Consider the following 20,311-nt stretch of genomic DNA (forward strand, 5'->3'; position numbering starts at 1 on the left):
CATTACTGTCATTAAAACCTCATTTGCTTTCTTCTTCTTGCGTTCGTGAAGGCTTAAGCGGAGACAACTTCAAATTCGACGAGCAAGGGGATGGCCCGGCCAGATATAACATCATTCACTTCAAACAGTCTTCACCTGGGGTCTACGCCTGGGTCACAGTTGGACAGTATATAGAAGGAGAGCTCCTGCTTGATATGGACGGTAAGTGTTTCTGTATCAAGATAGGCTGGTAAGAATATTAAGATATTAAGATGTTAAGTTATTAGGAGATCGTATTACCAGAGGCAATCCTTTTCGACAGAGAAGCGAAGTAATTAATAGACTGAATTTGAATTGTCACTTGAAACTCCTCCTCCTTCTTCTTCTTCTTCTTCTTCTTCTTCTTTTTTATTACGACCTGAGAATCCCATCATCCTATAGGGGTCGGCCGCTCGAGTTTTCCTTCTCCACATAATTCTGTTTTGGGGATATGCTTATTCTACGCCCATAGATTTCATGTCTCTCTCTCTCTCTCTCTCTCTCTCTCTCTCTCTCTCTCTCTCTCTCTCTCTCTCTCTGCGAAGCCACTCCATCTCATCTTCTTTCTGCCTCTACTTCTTCTACTCTCTATGGCCATATATGTTTTCTTAACTAGAGCATCCTAGATAATGAACCTCCGGTCAGTCGTAACTCCCTCAGATGTTGAATTCAAAGACCAGAGTCTTCACCAAATGAGGTGATAATGTTACGGTCATCCCATGCTTCAGTTGGTTCGTTAAAGTAGTAATATTATGAAAAACACTTTACTTTTACTGAAATTCACATCTAGAAGCAACCGTACACCTTTACTTATTAATGGGGGTTAAAATACAATCATTTTCAAATTTTTTTTCCGATAGTGCAACGCCTCTGTTTCTCATGAGTGTTGGTAAATTCAGATTTTTCTTGAAAAACCTCTGTACTTTTCTCTTACCGGAAATACACACCCAAAAGCAACTTATCGATATATTTAAATCATTTTCTGACAGTGCAATGCCACTCTTTCTCGAGAGAGTCTTGCAGTACAAACTTCTTAACTAGAAAAGTACACCCCATTTCACTCTATAAGGTGAATTCTTGATAAAATTAAAATTCTACTAAAAACACTTAATTTTTCCTACTGAAAGTTCACATCCAAAAGCAACCTCATCGATATATTCAAGTAATTTTTCTGACAGTGCTGTTCCTCTCTCAGTAGAGTCTCTTGCGCACACGAACTTCTTAACAGCCAAGGTGCGTCCCATTTCACTTCATGAGATATTTTCCTCTCCTCCAGCCATCCAGTTCAAATTGGATGACCCCCTGCCTCCATCGAGTGTGTGTTCACTGCCTTGTCTCACAGGACAAGCGAAGAAGTACGTGGAAGGAGAATCTTGCTGCTGGCATTGTTTCAACTGCACGACCTACCAGGTAAGATATTTTACCTTTTTTATGTACTAATTCTTTATTGGGTTTTACGCATCCTTTTTATAATGCCTGGTCTTTTGGAAATAGTTTTTATTTATCAATAATTACTTTTCTGTTAAATTGTCAAATTACAGTTTTATTTTCGGAATTGGTTTGATTTGTATTTTTCTGTTTTTCAAAGAGCCCTTCAATTCCAAGATACATTTGTCACTCAGACATATGTTTCGTTTTCTTGCAATAATTATGCATCAGATAACTGCAATACTTTCTGGTTAAGAAAGTTAGACACTTTCTGTTTAAAAAATTTACACATTTGACTTTTTCTCACTAAGACTTACTAAAAAAAAAACTTTATTTATTCCAGTTATAGAAATAGCCTCTGAAAGTTCAACAAACCACTTTTTCCATTTCCAGATCGTGAATCCCAACGACGAGACTCAGTGTCTGTCTTGCCAGATGGGGACTTTGCCATCGAAAGACCATCTCACCTGCGTCCCAATTCCGGAGGTAAATGCAATAAATCGTTGGTATTTACTTCCCCTGCTATTCACTTCCATCATATGATATTTAATATGAGAAACTCTTCTTTTACTGGCATTTGATATTTACTTCTTTTGTTACCCAGTTCCATCGTATAATTCTGTATATAAGAAAATCTTCTTTTAGTGCCATTTAATATTTACTTCTTCTGGTACTCACTTCCATCATATAATTCTGTATGTATGAAACTCTTCTTTTATTGGCATTCAATATTTACTTCTTTTGTTACTCATTTCCATTGTATAATTCTGTATATGAGAAAATCTTCTTTTAATGCCATTTAATATCTATTTCTTCTGGTACTCATCTCCATTATATAATTTTGTATATAAGAAAATCACCTTTTAATTGCAAAACAAATTAACTTTGAAATTTAACAGTTTCTGTACTTCAGGTCCTTAACTCCATGGTGGTATTAATATATTTTATTGATATTCTTGTCTAACATATACAAGACTATTATTTCGAAATATTCATTGACCAGTTATCGGCATTACTTTCAAAATATTCATTGACCAATTATCAGTATTATTGATTTAAAGATAAACAATACGTATTTCAAAATATTAATTAACCAATTATCAATATTATTTGTTTCAAAATATTCATTGACCAGTTGCCAGTAATACTTATTTCAAAATATCCATTAACCAGTTACCAGTATTACTTAATTCAAAATATTCATCAACCAGTCATCAATATACTTATTTCAAAATATTCATTGACCAGTTACCAGTAGTAATTATTTTTCAAAATATTCATTAACCAATTATCAGCATTATTTTTCTCTCGCCACCCACAGGTATACATCCAACCGGACTCCTGGTGGGCGATAGGCGCCATGTTTTTTCGTCACTGGGCCTCGTCATGACGGGCGTGGTGCTGTGGGTGTTCGTGACCTACAACGACACGCCCGTCGTGCGGGCGTCGGGGAGAGAGCTCTCACACGTCTTGCTGTCCGGGATATTTTTGTGTTACGCCATGACCTTCGTCTTCGTGCTGAAGGCAAGTGCTTGATTGATTTGGATGCGTGTCTGTACGTACATACGCAAACACACACACACACACACATATATAGATATATATATGTATATATAAATAAATATATATATATATATATATATATATATATATATATATATATATATATATATATATATGTATATATATATATATATATATATATATATATGTATATATATATATATATATATATATATATATATATATATATATATATATATATATATATATATATATATATATATTCATTGTGTGGGGTTAAACAATTTAAAAGAACGAAAATGTATTCATGTATAACATACTTTCCTTAATAATCTTTAGAATATGTTATCTGTATAAGTCTCTCTCTATTTCACTAGAGTAATAAAATAGAACTTACAATATAAACATTATTCAATATCTATTACAAAGCGACCAAAAAACAAAAAAAAAATAAGTAACAAAATAAAAAAAAAATCTTTCAAGACAAACAAATTCACAACGAAAACGCGATCTGCCATCTTTGTTCCAGCCATCAGATATTGTCTGCGGTATCCAGAGGTTTGGCCTCGGCTTCTGCTTCACGGTCGTCTACAGCGCCCTGCTCACGAAGACCAATCGCATCTCCAGGATATTCAACGCGGGGAAACGGACGGCCAAGAGACCCTCTTTCATATCACCCAGGTCACAGCTGTGTATCTGCTTTTGCACTGTCTCGGTCCAAGTAAGTTCTTTATGGGCAGAGCGAATGGAATCTGAGGTGTTTCTGAGAACTCTGTGATTCCTGACATTTCAGTTACATGATTGTGGTTTTACTTTTGTGTATGTATTTATATATGTATATATATATATATATATATATATATATATATATATATATATATATATATATATATATATATATATGTGTATATATATATATATATATATATATATATATATATATATATATATATATATATATATATATATATATATATATATATATATATATATATATATATATATATATATACATATACATTCTAATACCCACAATTCCTTCTTGACTTCCAAATTTCCCTATATCTGATAAATGCGGCGTCACTGACTATATATCTGCTACAACTCTCAGCAGAGCTTAAAGCTTACTTATCTTAACTATAAACAAAATAAACATAAAAAAAGCCCAACATAGGTTAAATCTAATCATTAATTACAATATCCACCTTAGTGACGCCCCACGATTACATAAACACTCCATCATTCTGCAAGTGAAAACTGCTAAAAAAACTTTCTGGAATCAGTCGCATTTCCTGACGCAATATCTATTCACATAAGACGGTCTATTTAATATTCCCACCTTAATTCAATCTCCCAGGTCATCGTGACGGCACTGTGGTGTTTTCTGAGTCCACCTGAGGCGATCCAGCACTATTTGGTGAGAGAGGACAACTTTCTAGTGTGCGCAGCCTCCATTAACGCTTCGTACATAATAGCATTCGCGTACCCGATAGGTAAGGCATTCCGAATACTCCCGGTAGCGACTAATACAGATTGATAATGTTCAGGTATATTTAAAGGTAACATAATGAATTGCCGCATACAGAAATAAAGGTATATTACAGTGTATTTTGAATTTTACTGCAATTAATGATATAAATGATGATAATATAAAGATATATTGTTGGCAAGGTTTTCTACTAGTTGGGATTACGAGTAAATATAAGAGCAATTAGTCATGATAAGACTTATAATTTTAATTATTATGGCGCAATAATTTTAATAGTATTCTTAAAACAAGCTTATATAATAAAGAGTGGAATCTAAATCAGTTAGTAAAATACGTATTTCCAGTTTTCAGTCATGAAACATTAAAAAAAAAAGTGCAAAAATGTGATTTTACGAAGAGTTTTATCCATATATAACAATACAATTTTAGCGTCCCATTGACGAGGAGTTAAAGCCATTCATATACCGGGAACTAGTATTCCCAGTGTTCAGTCCAGAATGTTTATTTTAAAAGGCAAAGAAGTGGATTCACGGAATTAAAAGTTTTAGCCATGCATGACAATACAATTTAAGCTTTCTATTGGCGAGAAGCTAAAACCATTCATATACCGAGAACTAATTCCCCACTTTTCAGCCAAAACATTTGACAAAAATTGCAAAAATATAGTTTTTCGAAAGGTTTTTAACCATACATAACAATAATATTTTAGTGATCCACTGACGAGAAGTTAAAACCATTCATATACCGGGAAGCGAGTTCCTGAGAGGTATGCTGGTATTGCACCAGCCTCGGTTTTCTTGCCATGTCCCTAAGTTGGTTAGGTTAGGTTTGGTTTAATTTATTTAATTAGGGTCCCCTCACGTAATTTAGGTGTGGGAAACATAATGAGATTATTTTCAAGAAACTCCTATGGTTAGTTTTTAAGATATGGCGTCCCGCTTTTTTCAGGGAAAGGTCTCGGTACTTGGTTGCATCTCAGGAAAATGCTACCCGGAACTGGCATTCCCAGGTTTCATTCCTAGAATATTTATTAAAAAAAGGCAAACAAGTGGGTTTTCAGTCCAAAACAATTAAAAAAGGCAAAAATACGGGTTTGCGAAGAGTTTTATTCATATATAACAACACAACTTTAGCATTCCACTGACGAGCAGTTAAAACCATTTAAATTCAGGGAACATATTCCCAGCTTTCAGTCCAGAATATTTTTTTCAAAAAAGGCAAACAAGTGGACTTTCAGTCGAAAACATTTTAAAAAAAGGGGAAAAATGTGGGTTCAAGAAGTGAAATGTTTTATCCATACATAATACAATTCTAGCTTTCCACTGGCGAGACGTTAAAACTATTCAAATCTAGGGAACCAAAACGAAAGAGATAAGGAATTCTTACTTAACCCTTGTTCTCCTTCCAAAGGGTTGATCGTGGTGTGTACAGTGTACGCGGTGTTGACCCGCAAGATCCCAGAGGGTTTCAACGAGAGCAAATACATCGGGTTTACCATGTACACAACGTGTATCATTTGGTTGGCCTTCGTACCGATATATTTCTCTACGGCAAATAATGTGGAGGTATAAACAGTCTTTTCTTTGGGAATATATTTACCCTTTCTCCCACGGTCTTGAAGATTCTCTCTCTCTCTCTCTCTCTCTCTCTCTCTCTCTCTCTCTCTCTCTCTCTCTCTCTCTCTCTCTCTCTCTCTCAAAATTTGCTTTATTTTAATTTTATTTCCATAATCCTCTCCTCTCATCTTTCTCTCTCTCTCTCTCTCTCTCTCTCTCTCTCTCTCTCTCTCTCTCTCTCTCTCTCTCTCTCTCAAGTTTACTTAAATTTTACCTGTCTCCAAAAACTCTCTCTCTCTCTCTTGAAAATTTGCCTTCAATTTACGAGATTTCATTATTTATTTTATATTTCCATAATCCTCTCCCAGTATTTCATCTTTATAATTAATTAATGTCTTTTATAGATTATGATTTATTTAGATAAATTAGTTCTGAGATTATCATATATTTTCAATACAACACATTACTAGTTTTTAGACTAATGTTTACCTTTTACATTATTTTTAAAATATTTGACAACAAATGTTTTTTGTTACTTTAGTGATAATGTTCCCCAAGAATATGGAGAGCTGATGTAAGTAAATTTTATAAAAAAAAATTATATTTTGAAATTTCATTTGGTTTTCTGACTGTTGTCAATGCATATTTTGGGGAACTTTTTACCCCCTTACATATAAAAGGTTCACTCTCGTATGTCAGTTAAGACACGGCAGCTTTCCTTTTACTCAATTAATGTTGTTAATCTTTTATTGTAAGTTCATTATAAGTTCATTGTAGCCTTCACAAACATCATCATAATAGTAGTGACTCTTCCAAAATATAGACTTGAAAGATTTATTCCACCAAAAAGTGAGGTTGACTTTTCCCTCTAAAAATGTTCATATCCAATAAAAGATAGTCCCTTGTAGAAGGGTATTGCCGTCAGTGCGCCTCACTCCGTGCACTGTATGCATTACTTCAGGTTCTTGGCGGCGTCCCTTCGACCCATAGCTGCAACCCCTTTCATTCGTTTTACTGTACCTCCATTCATATCTCTTTTCCGTCTTACTTTTCACCCCTCTTTTAAAAATTGTTTCATAGAGCAACTGCTTTGAGGTTTTCCTTCTGTTATACCTCTAAAACTTTTTACTTGCAATTTCCTTTTCAGCGCTGAATGACCTCATAGGTCCCAGCGTGACATTTGGCCAAAATTTTATATTCCAGTTCGAGTGATATACAAATTGGAATGAATAAATTTATGTCATTCAGCGTTGAAAGGGAATATGAGAGAAAAGGAGGTTTGAAAGGTGTTACAGGAGGAAAACCTCAAAGCACTTGCAATATGAAACAATTGTCAGAAGAGAAGGTTGAGGAAAGTACGATGGAAGAAAGAGAATGTGAACGGAGGCATAGCAAAAAGAATGGAATGGGTTGCAGCTAGGGCGCTGCGAAGAACATTACGTAATGCCTACAACGCACCGCGAGAGGTGCACTGAATGCACTACAATCCCACAGGGTCCAGTTATATAAAACATTGCATTCTTCGTTCTTCCGTATTCAGCTGCGCATCACCACAACTTCGCTGACGATCTCGCTCTCGGCAACGGTGGCTTTGGTGTGCCTGTTCGGGCCGAAGATATACATCATTCTGTTCCACCCGGAGAGAAATATAAGGCAGTCCATCATGCCTTCGTCCACCAGATACTCATCCATTAAAAATAGCAACTTGTCCTCCTCCTCTCAGAAGATAGATTCTGGCACGCAGAGTGAAGGTATGGATTCGTACTGTGATTCTCTCTCTCTCTCTCTCTCTCTCTCTCTCTCTCTCTCTCTCTCTCTCTCTCTCTCTCTCCTCTCTCAATGAGGTTTCTTTCCCTTGAGCATTAATTGAAAATCTTTTCCGTTTGAAGATAATGTGTTAAGTGGAAAAGTTACTATTGCGTTTATCATATATATACCGTAAGTTTCTGATGTAATCGTGAATGTTATTTAAAAAAAAAACTAGGAAAAATTATGATTTGTTTTATATATCTATCTGTCTGTCTATATGTATATCTATAAATCTATCTATCCAGCTATCTGCATATATATATATATATATATATATATATATATATATATGTGTGTGTGTGTGTGTGTGTGTGTGTGTGTGTGTGTGTGTGTGTATATATTACTCTATACAGCTTCTCTGACTACTACTTCTTAGTGCAACTGTGGATTTTTCCCCCAGTTCCATCTGTAAATCCATGTACGTCATTTCGTTTATTTCCTGAATCTTTAATCTTGCTTTCTAACTACCCCAATTTAATAATTTCACTGTCTGAAGCACTGAATGGATTAGAGTGGTCTAGTGCTTGTATTTTTTTCCTGAATTTCTGGCAGTTATTTGAATAATATCTCCATCTGACTATGATACAAAGTTTCAAATTTTAATTTTCCTCAGTGATCTTCCAAGTCGACTACGAGCTCCACGAGAAAACGAGGGCGCCGCCAGGCTGCTGCGGTGGCCCGAGGACCCACTCCAACAGCGCCACTCAGACTTGCCCGACCTCTTCGTGCATTCTCCCGGACCACGACTGCGGGCCTGTTCAGGTGATCTTGCCCCGACCCCCTACCTGCTCTTCTTCGGCCAACGGCTTGGTCCAGGACGTTCCCGATGTGCTCCTGTAGACGTCGCTCAATTAGGAGATAAGCTGAGATTGCAGTCTCGGGGGTTGGGGGGGGGAGGTGTTACACAATATCGAATGCCGGAGAGAGCCATTAAGTCTTTGTTTGTTGTACAAAGTAGAATTACGATTCGTTTTCAAGACGTGGATACACCCATTAGCTCCCGGCGTTTATCTCGTTTCTTGTGTTGCATTCGATAAAATTTCGTTCTTTGGAAACTACGACTGATTAGGAAGAGGCGATGCTTTTATAATAAGAATACGGACGAAGGAAGACATTTTAGAATAACCGTGAGATTTCAGCCCGGCTGTTTCTACATTGTTAACTGTATATTTCCAGCTATAGAAAAAAAATAACTTATCAGACAAAGTGATTATCAAGCTTCTGTTATTTATCAGTTCATTAATATTCATTGAAGTCCAATATCTTGTGGGAGGGAGTTATATTTAACTTTAAATCCTAGTGTCTGGTAATTCTTCAAAGGTGTCTACATCATTTTGTACCAAAGGGAAAGTATCATTACAATTCTTTAGACGTCTCCAGTTTTTATATTACATCTCAATCGTTTCCTGCTGAAACTAAAGAATGAAAATTGTAATTATCGAAAACGTAATAATATTTAAAATCACTTTTGTTTTTGTTTTACTGTCGCGTGGAACATCTTTATTTTCCAGCCGGTGGCATTTGATCAAAGATAAAAATCTAATGCGATTAAAAAAAATATTAGGATGCTGTGATTCACAATTTCTCGTCTGGGTGCTGAAAAATTACACAATCACCGGATTTTTTGGTAATCTGCTCCTCTTTCAGTCTGTGTATTATGTGAAAAGCAAATCTATGTTTAAAATTTTTTGTTACAACTGGCAGTACTTTAGGGGGCGATTGAACATATTCTAGCGTTAATATTCAATGAAGAGTGCAATTTTTTCGCTCAATTTTCTGATTATCAACGTGTTTCCAGTTAGAACGACAGCTTCCTGCTGTTGTTCACTGCAAATATAAATGATATACACTTTCGTAACCTTGAAAAAAATCGTGCTCCGGGCTTTTCTGGGAAGAAATTGAAAATAATTTAAAGTATTTGGCTAATCAAAACCGGGGGTAGTTAATTTCTAATTGCCCTACAATTTTATGCGTAAACTTTGTTGGCAAAATAAATCGAAACGAAAATAAAGAACCAATCGTTTTCCTCATTCGCTCTTTCACTCTGTGTGATTGTATGCTATACTCAATTACACACACACACACACACACACACACACACACACACACATATATATATATATATATATATATATATATATATATATAAATATATATATATATATATATATATATATATATATATAGTATATATATATATATATATATATATATATATATATATATATATATATATATAGAAATATATATATATATATATATATATATATATATATATATATATATATATATATATATATATATATGTACATATATATACGCACACACACATATATATGTGTGCGTGTTTGCGTGCGCGTGTGGGTGCGTTTTATCATTCGGTCTCAGTACTTCAAGTTCCTTAACACTGCCAATCTGGAGCCGGTTTAAAATTCTGTTATCACTACACTTACAAGACCCCAGTTAATTCATTTAACGATCACAGACAGAACAGTAAAAAAATAAACAGTAAATTCCTTTTGAAATTCTTTTAATTAAATGAACACTTATGAGGAAAAATGAAAATATTCTAATAGATATAACTGGTAATCTGGTACAGAGGTACGTTTATGATACATTAAACTAATGGTACACATTTCGAATTATTTGATATAAACTAGGTGAAAGGGAGAGGAACGTCGTTTATAAATGGGAACAGGAGGTCAGGCAGGAGAAACGCTTCAGTGAACATTCTAATAGAGACACAAACTTAACATTTTCTTTTCCAAAAGCTACAACTTCGCCGAGTCTTCAAGTACCGTCATACTTTCCTTCTGATTCTCTTTATAGTAAAGGTTATAAGACTTATTTAACAGAAAATAACAAAAATACTATTAAATCTAAGAAAATGAAAGCTGAAAACGATAACGCTATATCGCAGTCACTGTCGCATTTATGTGTAAATAGTTGTAAATATTTTTGTATAAAGATTTTCCAGGTTACGATCGAAACAGGGAAAGGAAAGAAGCATTTATATATAAATACATAATGTTCATGGTGAATTTATGCAACCTTTTTCTTTCGAAGGGATGAAAATAATAATTTTGAGAATTAATTTCCAGTGGTGATCTTTTTGTAAATACAATTATTAAAGTTCGAGGGATATAGCTTAAGCCATGTTATTATTATCGAAGGAAAGTGAATAAAAATATAAAAAAAAATTTTATCATTCGAACATCAAGATTTTACCGTCTCTCTATTTTCCCGTTTTTTTTTTTGTTTTAAAAACACATTTCTCTTTAATGGAAACCTATGATTATTGCTGAATGTAAATTCAATTCAGTAAAATGGAAAATGAAATATTATAAATATTCTATATGATGAATTTATATATATTTATATATATTTACATACATACTATATATATATATATATATATATATATATATATATATATATATATATATAAATATATATATATATAAATATATATAAATATATATATATATATATATATATATATATATATATATATATATATATATATATATATATATATATATATATATATATATATATATATATATAGAGGATTGCGATAATTATGAAATGGGGTTTTTAATACATACATCTAGGACTGTGGTCATTGTTGATATATTGTTTATCAATGAAAAAAGTATGAATATTCATGTTATTCACGCCACTATACATTGAACAAATTTGTTCTTGTTCTTCTTGTGCGAATCGTTGTAATAATGAATGACTGTACAATAGAGTTTTAGAATGTTTGCTGTTATTTTTGGCAATTTTGGGAACTTTGAGGTTCCGTGAACAGAATATAGTATTTATTTTAAAGTGAAATACCAAAATATTTATTGAGAAAGCGGAAATTTAATCGAATACTTACTACGTCGAGATTTAGAAATACTAAAATATTTATCGAGAAATAGGAAATTTAACAGAATACTCATCACACTCACTCGAAACTTAGACCATGTCCAAATCTCATTCATTTTCGGGCCAAAATCGTATGAATGTGAATTTTCTGAACGATGTTCTTTGGAACCTGGTGAAGTTACTGAGAGCCCTGCGTAACGTCATTCTGTTCCAAAGTTCTGTGCACTTTGTCATATTGTTTCGGATATTCAATACATCGACGTCAGGAGTGTTATCGTTTCTGCAGAAATTTTACCAAATATTTTGCTGTAATCTGAGAAATCAGATTTCCATTTATTTACAAATGTCTTCAATACTTTTACTTTTGCAAAAACTTTCGCGATAAGAGAGAATTAAGAGAAGATTTCCAGTGAGGTCTCATGAGGCCAATAATGTTAATTTGAAAATAGAATAAAAAAAAAAAAAAGACCTGCTGTCTTCTTCGTACGTAAACCATTACGTAACTTATAAACATATAAAGAGATCATGACCAAAACCGCTTAGTGAAAGATATATACATCTATTTTTCCTTTATAACTGATAAATTTTATCATCACATAGATCTGAAATTGTACAATCAATAGAATGTAATATAATAAATATAACATGAATTGTCAACCCAGACGCTTCTTTCATTTGTCCTACATATGTGTGTGTGTGTTTGTGTGTGTGTGTGTGTATGTTTATTGCAACATTTCTTCGGCAAATGTAAATTCACTCTTTCTCGACACCGGCGCAAATTCGCTTCAGCCCCGGTTTTTCTTTTTTGCCATGCCCTTAGGTTAGGGTACGTTAGGTTAGGGTGGTTAAGGTTAGTTTAAGTTGGATTTAGTACCAGTGGCGCAATTTGAGCATGGGAAACATAAAGAGATTATTTTCAAAAAAATTCTATGGTTAGTTTTTAAGATATGGCGTCCCGCTTTTTTCAGGGAACGGTCCCGATACTCGGTTACCTCTCGGGAAAATGCATTCGGCCTCGTTAGGTTTGGTCTGTGAAAAATTCAATGTCCTAACCGAGCCACGCGAATTTGCATAATTTTTTTTTTTGTATCTCTCCGTGTAACCTTCCCTTTCAGGCTAAGTTAATAAATCTGATGACATTGTAAAGCTAAATAGTTGTTCTGTGTCAAGATACGTTAAAAAATCCCCAAAACAAAAATAAAGGAGCCATATCACGAGTTGATGTTAGCCATGACATATCATTTTTTTATGTTACTTTACTTTAAAATACACCAAAAATTGCTAAATAGATACCTCACTTTTTTTTACACAGCATAAAAGAACCAATAAATTGCCTTTCATTTTATATATAATTCAATCTATTAGTGTCATGTGTGATACAAAAATGCGCAACGAAATAATACCCCCATCTATCTTTCCAGTGGCACCTGTTCATGTTACTATTAAAAAAAATCACCAAAAATAAACGGATTTAGATATTTAATTTTCCTTCACACAGTAAAAAAGGAATGTGATTCGCGTTTCATATGATATACGATTCATCACTATTTGCGATACGTATGACACATCACAGGCGCCCCCCCCCCAAAAAAAAAAGTTAAACAAACTTACTCGTGTGGGCAGCCAGGGTGAACTCACGTATAGGGTGAAATTTTACTTTTTACAAGTCACTTGCATTTAAAAATTGGCAAAAATAGATAAATTGAAATATCTAATTTTTTTTACGCAATGAGAAATTAAAATAATTTGCGTTTCCAATGATATATGATTCAATACTTTAACTTAGGTTTGAGACAATCCACTCCACTCAACGTCCTCTCCCAAAAAGTAAGTTACTCTAGTGAGCATCGATGGAGATCTAAGAGTACGGTAAAATGTCGCAGGTTATGTACATTTAAAAATTAGAAAAATAAAAAAAACCGTATGTAATTGGTAATATTTTCGAAAATGCTAATGCATAATAAATTATGTTCACAATCATATAAATATTTTGCCAAGAAAACCATATTTTACACCCAAAACCCCAAGCATATAAAATACATACATAATTCATAAAAACTACCAAAAATAATGCACTGTATAAAAAAAATCCATAGAAAAATATAAATATACATGCATGAAGTCTATTCTGGTGTACTGACCTACAATTCTAGTCTTCATATCTTGCTAATGCCTCCTCCTCTATTTTGCTACCAATACTTTCACTTTCAGCCTCAAAATCATCACTTTTTGTGTCACTTTCCCTCTCCGAAGACATCAATTCCTTATCTATCTTTCTTCTGGTTAAACTATACTTGTAGTTCAGTAATTTCTGATAAACAGAACTTGTTTGGAGGGATGAAGTCCTCACTTTTCCCGGCCCTTAACATTATAAGACGGCGCTGTAATACACAGGCATTTTCAGAACACTATATAATATCTTTGCTAAAAAAAAAGAAACAAGTAAAAATGCGCCGAAGTTTCTTCGGCGCAATCGAGTTTTCTGTACAGCGTATAATCAAGGCCACCGAAAATAGATCTATCTTTCGGTGGTCTCGGCATAATGCTGTATGAGCCACTGCACATGAAACTTTAGCCACGGCCCGGTGGTGGCCTGTTCTATAGTGTTGCCAGACGCGCAATCGTGGCACTTTAACCTTAAATAAAATAAAAACTACTGAGGCTAGAGGGCTGCAATTTGGTATGTTTGATGATTTGAGGGTGGATGATCAACATACCAATTTGCAGCCCTCTAGCGTTAGTAGTTTTTAAGATCTGAGGGCGGACAGAAAAAGTAAGGACAGAATAAAGTGCGGACGGACAGACAAAGCCGGCACAATAGTTTCGTTTACAGAAAACTGAAAAAATCAGAAATGACAATGACATCAGGATTAACAGAGTACAGGGTTAGTCCGCTTCTGACCAAAATAAGGATAATCTCGCGCATGACGTCGTCTGGCTGCATCTGGCTGAGGTTAAGGTAAGGGAAAGTCATCAGTCAGTATTTGACCTCACCAGAGTGAGGAACACGGAAACTCTCTTAACCCGGATTTAGGCGCTCTTCACCTGGTCAGTCCCAGGATTAATTCGACCAGGATTAATATATATACCACAAAAATTTAAACAGAATTTTCTTATCCTTTTTATGTTGAATGATGTGGGTTGCTGATGATAGTTAAGACTGTCATTAAAGTATATATATATATATATATATATATATATATATATATATATATATATATATATATATATATATGTATATATATATGTATGTATGTATGTACATCAATCCTTTAACCCAGGATTATATCATCCTTTAATTCAGCAGTACCTGGAGATTGACAGCTAGGCAATATGAAATTTAGGATTATAGGCCAAGTGCTGGGGCCTATGAGGTTATTTAGCGCTGAAAGGGAAATTGAGAGTAAAAAAGTTTTAAAGATGTAAAGGAAGGAAAACCTCAGAGCAGTTTCCCTATGAAACAATTGTTAGGAGAGGGTGAAAAGTACGATGGAAGAAAGAGAATATGAACGGTGGTACTGTAAAAGGAATGAAACGGGTTACAGTTAGGGACCGAAAGGACGCTGCAAAAAAGACCTTGAATAATGCCTACAGTGCACCGCGTGAGATGCAATGACGGCACTACTCCCCAGCGGCGATTAAATCAAAATGAAACAATCAAGTAGGATATAATCCATTCAAACCAAATTGAGCTTCCTTTGGACCCTGAGCTGAAACACCATTACATCGTCGACGCCCGGAGATGTGAATCTCAACGTCAAGAAACATCCTCGGCGCCTTTAGAGGACCAGTAATAAGTTAAGTATGGCTTAGAATATGCAGATATTTCCCCGCTGAGGAGTACACACACACTAGAACCTCTCGCTTGCTTCCGTTGTAAGCGTTTTGGTCACCATCAGGAGGATGGTTGCAGAGGACCCACTGTTTGGACAACCTGCAGCAAGAGACTTGAGGCCAAAGAGTGTCTGGAGAAATATTAAGGAAAGAGAAACAGCTACTCCTGAATGCCGCAACCGCTGCGAATCAGATCGTGCATGGTTCAAACAATGCAGAGCTGGACAGTCTCGCTTAGCATGTTTAAGAGCAAACACAAACCAGTCAAGTATGACACCAGACTTGCTATTGCTTCACAGCAATCAGCATCTCATCGAGAAACGCGGGTCAAAAGTAACCAACCAACCCGTGAAAGCACTACCAGTTCCTCGTAAACAGAAAACAAACCCAACGTCCACACATTAACCGTACCTCCTTACCTTCGGCCTTCAATCATCCTTCAAAATTTTCTTGCAATATTCTAATATCCGTATGTTCTCCCGAACAAACAAGCGAAAAAAATAGCAGAAATTGTTGTAGTTCCCTATGGCCTACTCATCATATTCCTGTGACAATTTATGGGATAATTTCAAGAGAGGAGCAAGTATAAATTTCCAAGAAACAGATATCCACGCAAATAATTATCTCACCCAAGGACTAAGTCTTTTCGGGGTTTCCACCATCGACGGGTCGCTCTCTCAGTGATCAGAACTTTTCCTGGTTGGCGCCTTAAACGTTTAACGACCAAATCTTTAAGTTAACGCTCGGTTTTCTACTTAAGCTTTTACCACTTTAACTTTATCGCTTAACTGAAGGAGGATAAACACAGACCGAGGGCCGTTAAAGTGTGCTAAAAATCTTTCCTTTCCTCCATAGATCCCTACCTACGAAAGATCGAGGCTTTTTCACTATCGTAATTATCGCGAGTAAGTTAAACGTGGCATGGTGAAACCGTAGAGTTTTTGAACATTCCTTTATCATTACCATTGTTTCCACCGTAACACAATTAAAATAATTATTAGTCATAACCTTTTTATATCTTGCTTATTATCAGAATGACTCTTGCGAGTTACAAAAGCCCGTGCCGGCATAAAGCCAGGTTAATCTCAAACAGAAACCCCAGCTTAGCCTACCTGCATCAATCAGCGATCTGGATTTTCATTGGCTGATGGGCTGAGGTGATTATCCTGGGAGTTGACAATGTGCTCTGGGCACTAGTCCTGAAGGCTTATTGGTTACCTAAGTGATGACAGGAACATAGTGCAACACTCCCTGAGTGTTGAGTATTATCTATCATGCTCCCTAAATCTATAGAGATATTATTAACACGTATTCTAGATCATTAGGAATCACGACCCGTTGTCCAGAAACAGTTAAAACAATTCCTCCTCTTGCCTTGTCGCTGATCCATAAACTATCCCCTTGAGTGCCACTGCATCTACAATTAGCGCTTATTTTGCAGAACGCCCACATCTACGTTCCACTAAACCGTTACGACGTCACATTTCAGATATAAGAGATGTTTCTTCCCCCCTTTCCTGTAATACTGTGGAAGTGATCTCTGTCAGTTTCAGAAATTCTCTTGCTCGTAGGGTTTAAAGAAAGCCTATAACCTTTCTTCAATATTGCGAAGCTTTTTTCAACTTTTTTTTTTGTTGTCTTTCACTCAGGTGGTCTTTTTTTTTTATTTAATTTGATTCAGTCTTTGACTTTTTTTTTACTGTAAGGCTACCAATGTCTCCTAATTTTATTTTTGTTCTTATCATTAACAAGACTTACTTTGTGGAATACAAAATTGAAATTTGATCAAAAGGATGATAATGATGGGTTATAATAATGTTATATATATGCTTAAAAAGACCTTTCGACTTACATACTTTACAAGTTCAACTTGCTCTAAAGAACTATTCAATGTTCGCGTTTTCAATTAGTGTTTTATAAATATTATTATTATTATTATTATTATTATTATTATTATTATTATTATTATTATTATTATTATTATTATTATTATTATTATTATTAATATTACTTTGTGAGGAGAAAATAAATAAAAATCTGAAATCCCAGTTGCTACAGAATTTCATTTAAGCAAGCTACCGATGCTTTAAACAATATTTGACAAGGAATACGGCAATTTCCCCAAAACATAGCTTCCCAACATTCCCCTCCGATAGCAGCTAAGTCAAGGCTCCGCAGATTCAATGAATTCTCTCCACACAGGTATCGTTAACTACTCTCCCCACCTGGGAGGAACCAACCCAGATTCCAGATCGAGTTCTGGCCATAAAGAAGACCTCGTAACGGAGTACTAGAACCGAAATTCCTAATCTGAGACGCCTCTTGGAATGGCAGGGGGGAAAGTGGAAAGGACCCGTGTGACCCATATTGACTTCGCTGGTCTTGTTGCCGTTTGGGCGTCTCTCTCTCTCTCTCTCTCTCTCTCTCTCTCTCTCTCTCTCTCTCTCTCTCTCGTTTCTTAGGATATCACTTTACAAGACTTACTGCTTTTGGAAGTGAAGAATTTGCTTGGAATTGATTGTAATGAAAAACTGTATGAGTACTCTCAGATAATACCAGATACTTTGATTTTCAAAATGGTGACTTTTCGTTAATCTGTCAATCTAAACTGTGTTTATATATATATATATATATATATATATATATATATATATATATATATATATCTATCTGTATATAAATATATATATATATATATATATATATATATATATATATATATATATATATATATATATATATATATAACTATATATATATATATATATATATATATATATATATATATATATATATATATATATATATATATATATATATATACATGCAAAACAAACGCTATTTAATATCGAACTCACTACACGTTGGGAATAACTTACACCCGAGGAGAATTATAATTAATCTCCGTCGGGAAAGAAGTATGTGATTACTCACATTATTTTTAATCAGGTAATTTGACTGCTTGATTCATTGTTCCAATTCATTAAGCATAAGGAAGAAATGGAGGTGAGAGACTGATGAAACCCCCTTTTATTTTTAATGAAGGATTTGTTTACGTTGCCATAAAAGGGGATAAGACTTAGAGAAATGGATTTATGTTCGTCTTCTCATTTTCTTGACCTTTCCAAAGTCGTTCGTTTAAACACAATATTAAAACACAGCCAAGGCTGATTGATTGATTATGGCTGCTAAAACTGGCGACACAACATCCAGGTTACTGACGCCGTAATAAATTTAAAATATGAAAACTGAAAAATAAATAAATAAATAAATTTAAAAGGAGTTTAAAATGAGAAATATGTAAGTATATATATAAATATATATATATATATATATATATATATATATATATATATATATATATATATATATATATATATATATATATATATATATATATATATATATATATATATATATATATATATATATGATGTATGTATAATCATACCTGTTCATATATACTATCCATATATACATACACTTACTGAACATGTACAGTATATACGATTTCAAATTTGTTGCGAAGTCCCGCCTCCCTAACAAAAGTACATAACTCCCCTGTATTACAATTCTCCCCGAGAGTCGTAGCGAGGATAAAAAAAAAAATGACCATCTCATGGCGAATTCTGCTCAAATCATTTAACGCCTACCACCGCTACGAGCGCCATCTGTTGAGCTCAAGATAAAGCACAAAGAAACAGTACAAGTTTCCCGCACGGCGTCTCGGTCAACCTCTGTATGAAATTCACCAGACTGTTCTCGAGTTTCGCATCCCGGTCGTAATCCCCACACTTTACGAGGCATAAATCTTAATCAGGGCAAAGAAGGGACCCCCTTACATCGCGGTTAAGGTCCTCATAAATCTTAATGAATGTATATTGCCTTTCTTGCCCTGCTTTATCTCTGGACATTTTGTTCATGAAGGTGTGTTCAGGACGTGTTTGATTATTGTTGGCGTGAAAGGAAGTTTTGCTTGTAATTTTCACCCTCAGGGTCTAATAAAGAGTATAATTTCCGTATTTACCGTCCGGTAACTTTACAGTTTACCTTACTCTAAAACCTCATAATATAATATAATATAATATAATATAATATAATATAATATAATATAATATAATATAATATATTATAATATAATATAATATAATATAATATAATATAATATAATATAATACGAAGCTAGATGTATTACAAATTCACCTATCCTGACTGAGTCGTACATAACTGAAATATATATTCCTAATCTATCATTTTTTCTTTTTATTATTTTTTAAAAGGAATATATCTCGTTTTTTCATCTTTCTTAAGATTTACTGTTGTTTTCACCCTCTCCCTTGATCTTATTCCATATGATATAAAGCATTTAAGACTTCTTTATAAAAAGAAGTCTCTTTTTTCATAGCCAATGTTTTGATATATTACTGAAGCCTATGCTTTATGAAATGGCAGTCTTCAAGAACTAATGAGTCATCATTTCTGATTGAAAAGTTCTTAAGGAACTCTTTAATAACAAATGATGACTCTATTTGAGCTTAGGAAAATTTCATATTTTGAACATACATCAGGTGTAAATTTTTGGGAAATTTTTTTTTTTTTGATTCACATCAACCTCTGTGATGTGAAAAAGCAGGATGTTTTAGAATGATCAGATAGTGAGGTTTGTGTTAAGCAAGAGTGTTTCCGAATAATCAGATAGAATGGTTACCATTTTTGCTAATAAAAAAAAAAAGTAAAAAATGCCCCGAAGTTTTTCGGCGCAATCGAGTTTTCTGTA

The 20,311-nt window shown here is 34.1% G+C and overlaps 1 protein-coding gene across 1 annotated transcript in view; it reads left to right on the forward strand.

Moving 5' to 3' along the window:
* The window catches only part of LOC136851948 (metabotropic glutamate receptor 2-like), a 30,286-nt gene extending 20,394 nt beyond the window's left edge, over positions 1–9,892 (forward strand). Inside the window, 10 exon segments of the mRNA XM_067126310.1 lie at positions 52–201; positions 1,295–1,428; positions 1,840–1,932; positions 2,768–2,807; positions 2,810–2,970; positions 3,500–3,691; positions 4,328–4,463; positions 5,870–6,024; positions 7,556–7,766; positions 8,438–9,892. Of these exon segments, the coding sequence (XP_066982411.1) occupies positions 52–201; positions 1,295–1,428; positions 1,840–1,932; positions 2,768–2,807; positions 2,810–2,970; positions 3,500–3,691; positions 4,328–4,463; positions 5,870–6,024; positions 7,556–7,766; positions 8,438–8,664 (1,499 nt within the window). The 3' untranslated portion in view covers positions 8,665–9,892.
* The last annotated feature ends 10,419 nt before the right edge of the window (positions 9,893–20,311 follow it).

This window comes from Macrobrachium rosenbergii, chromosome 24 (genome assembly GCF_040412425.1).
Source record: "Macrobrachium rosenbergii isolate ZJJX-2024 chromosome 24, ASM4041242v1, whole genome shotgun sequence".
Classification (NCBI taxonomy): Eukaryota; Metazoa; Arthropoda; class Malacostraca; order Decapoda; family Palaemonidae; genus Macrobrachium; species Macrobrachium rosenbergii.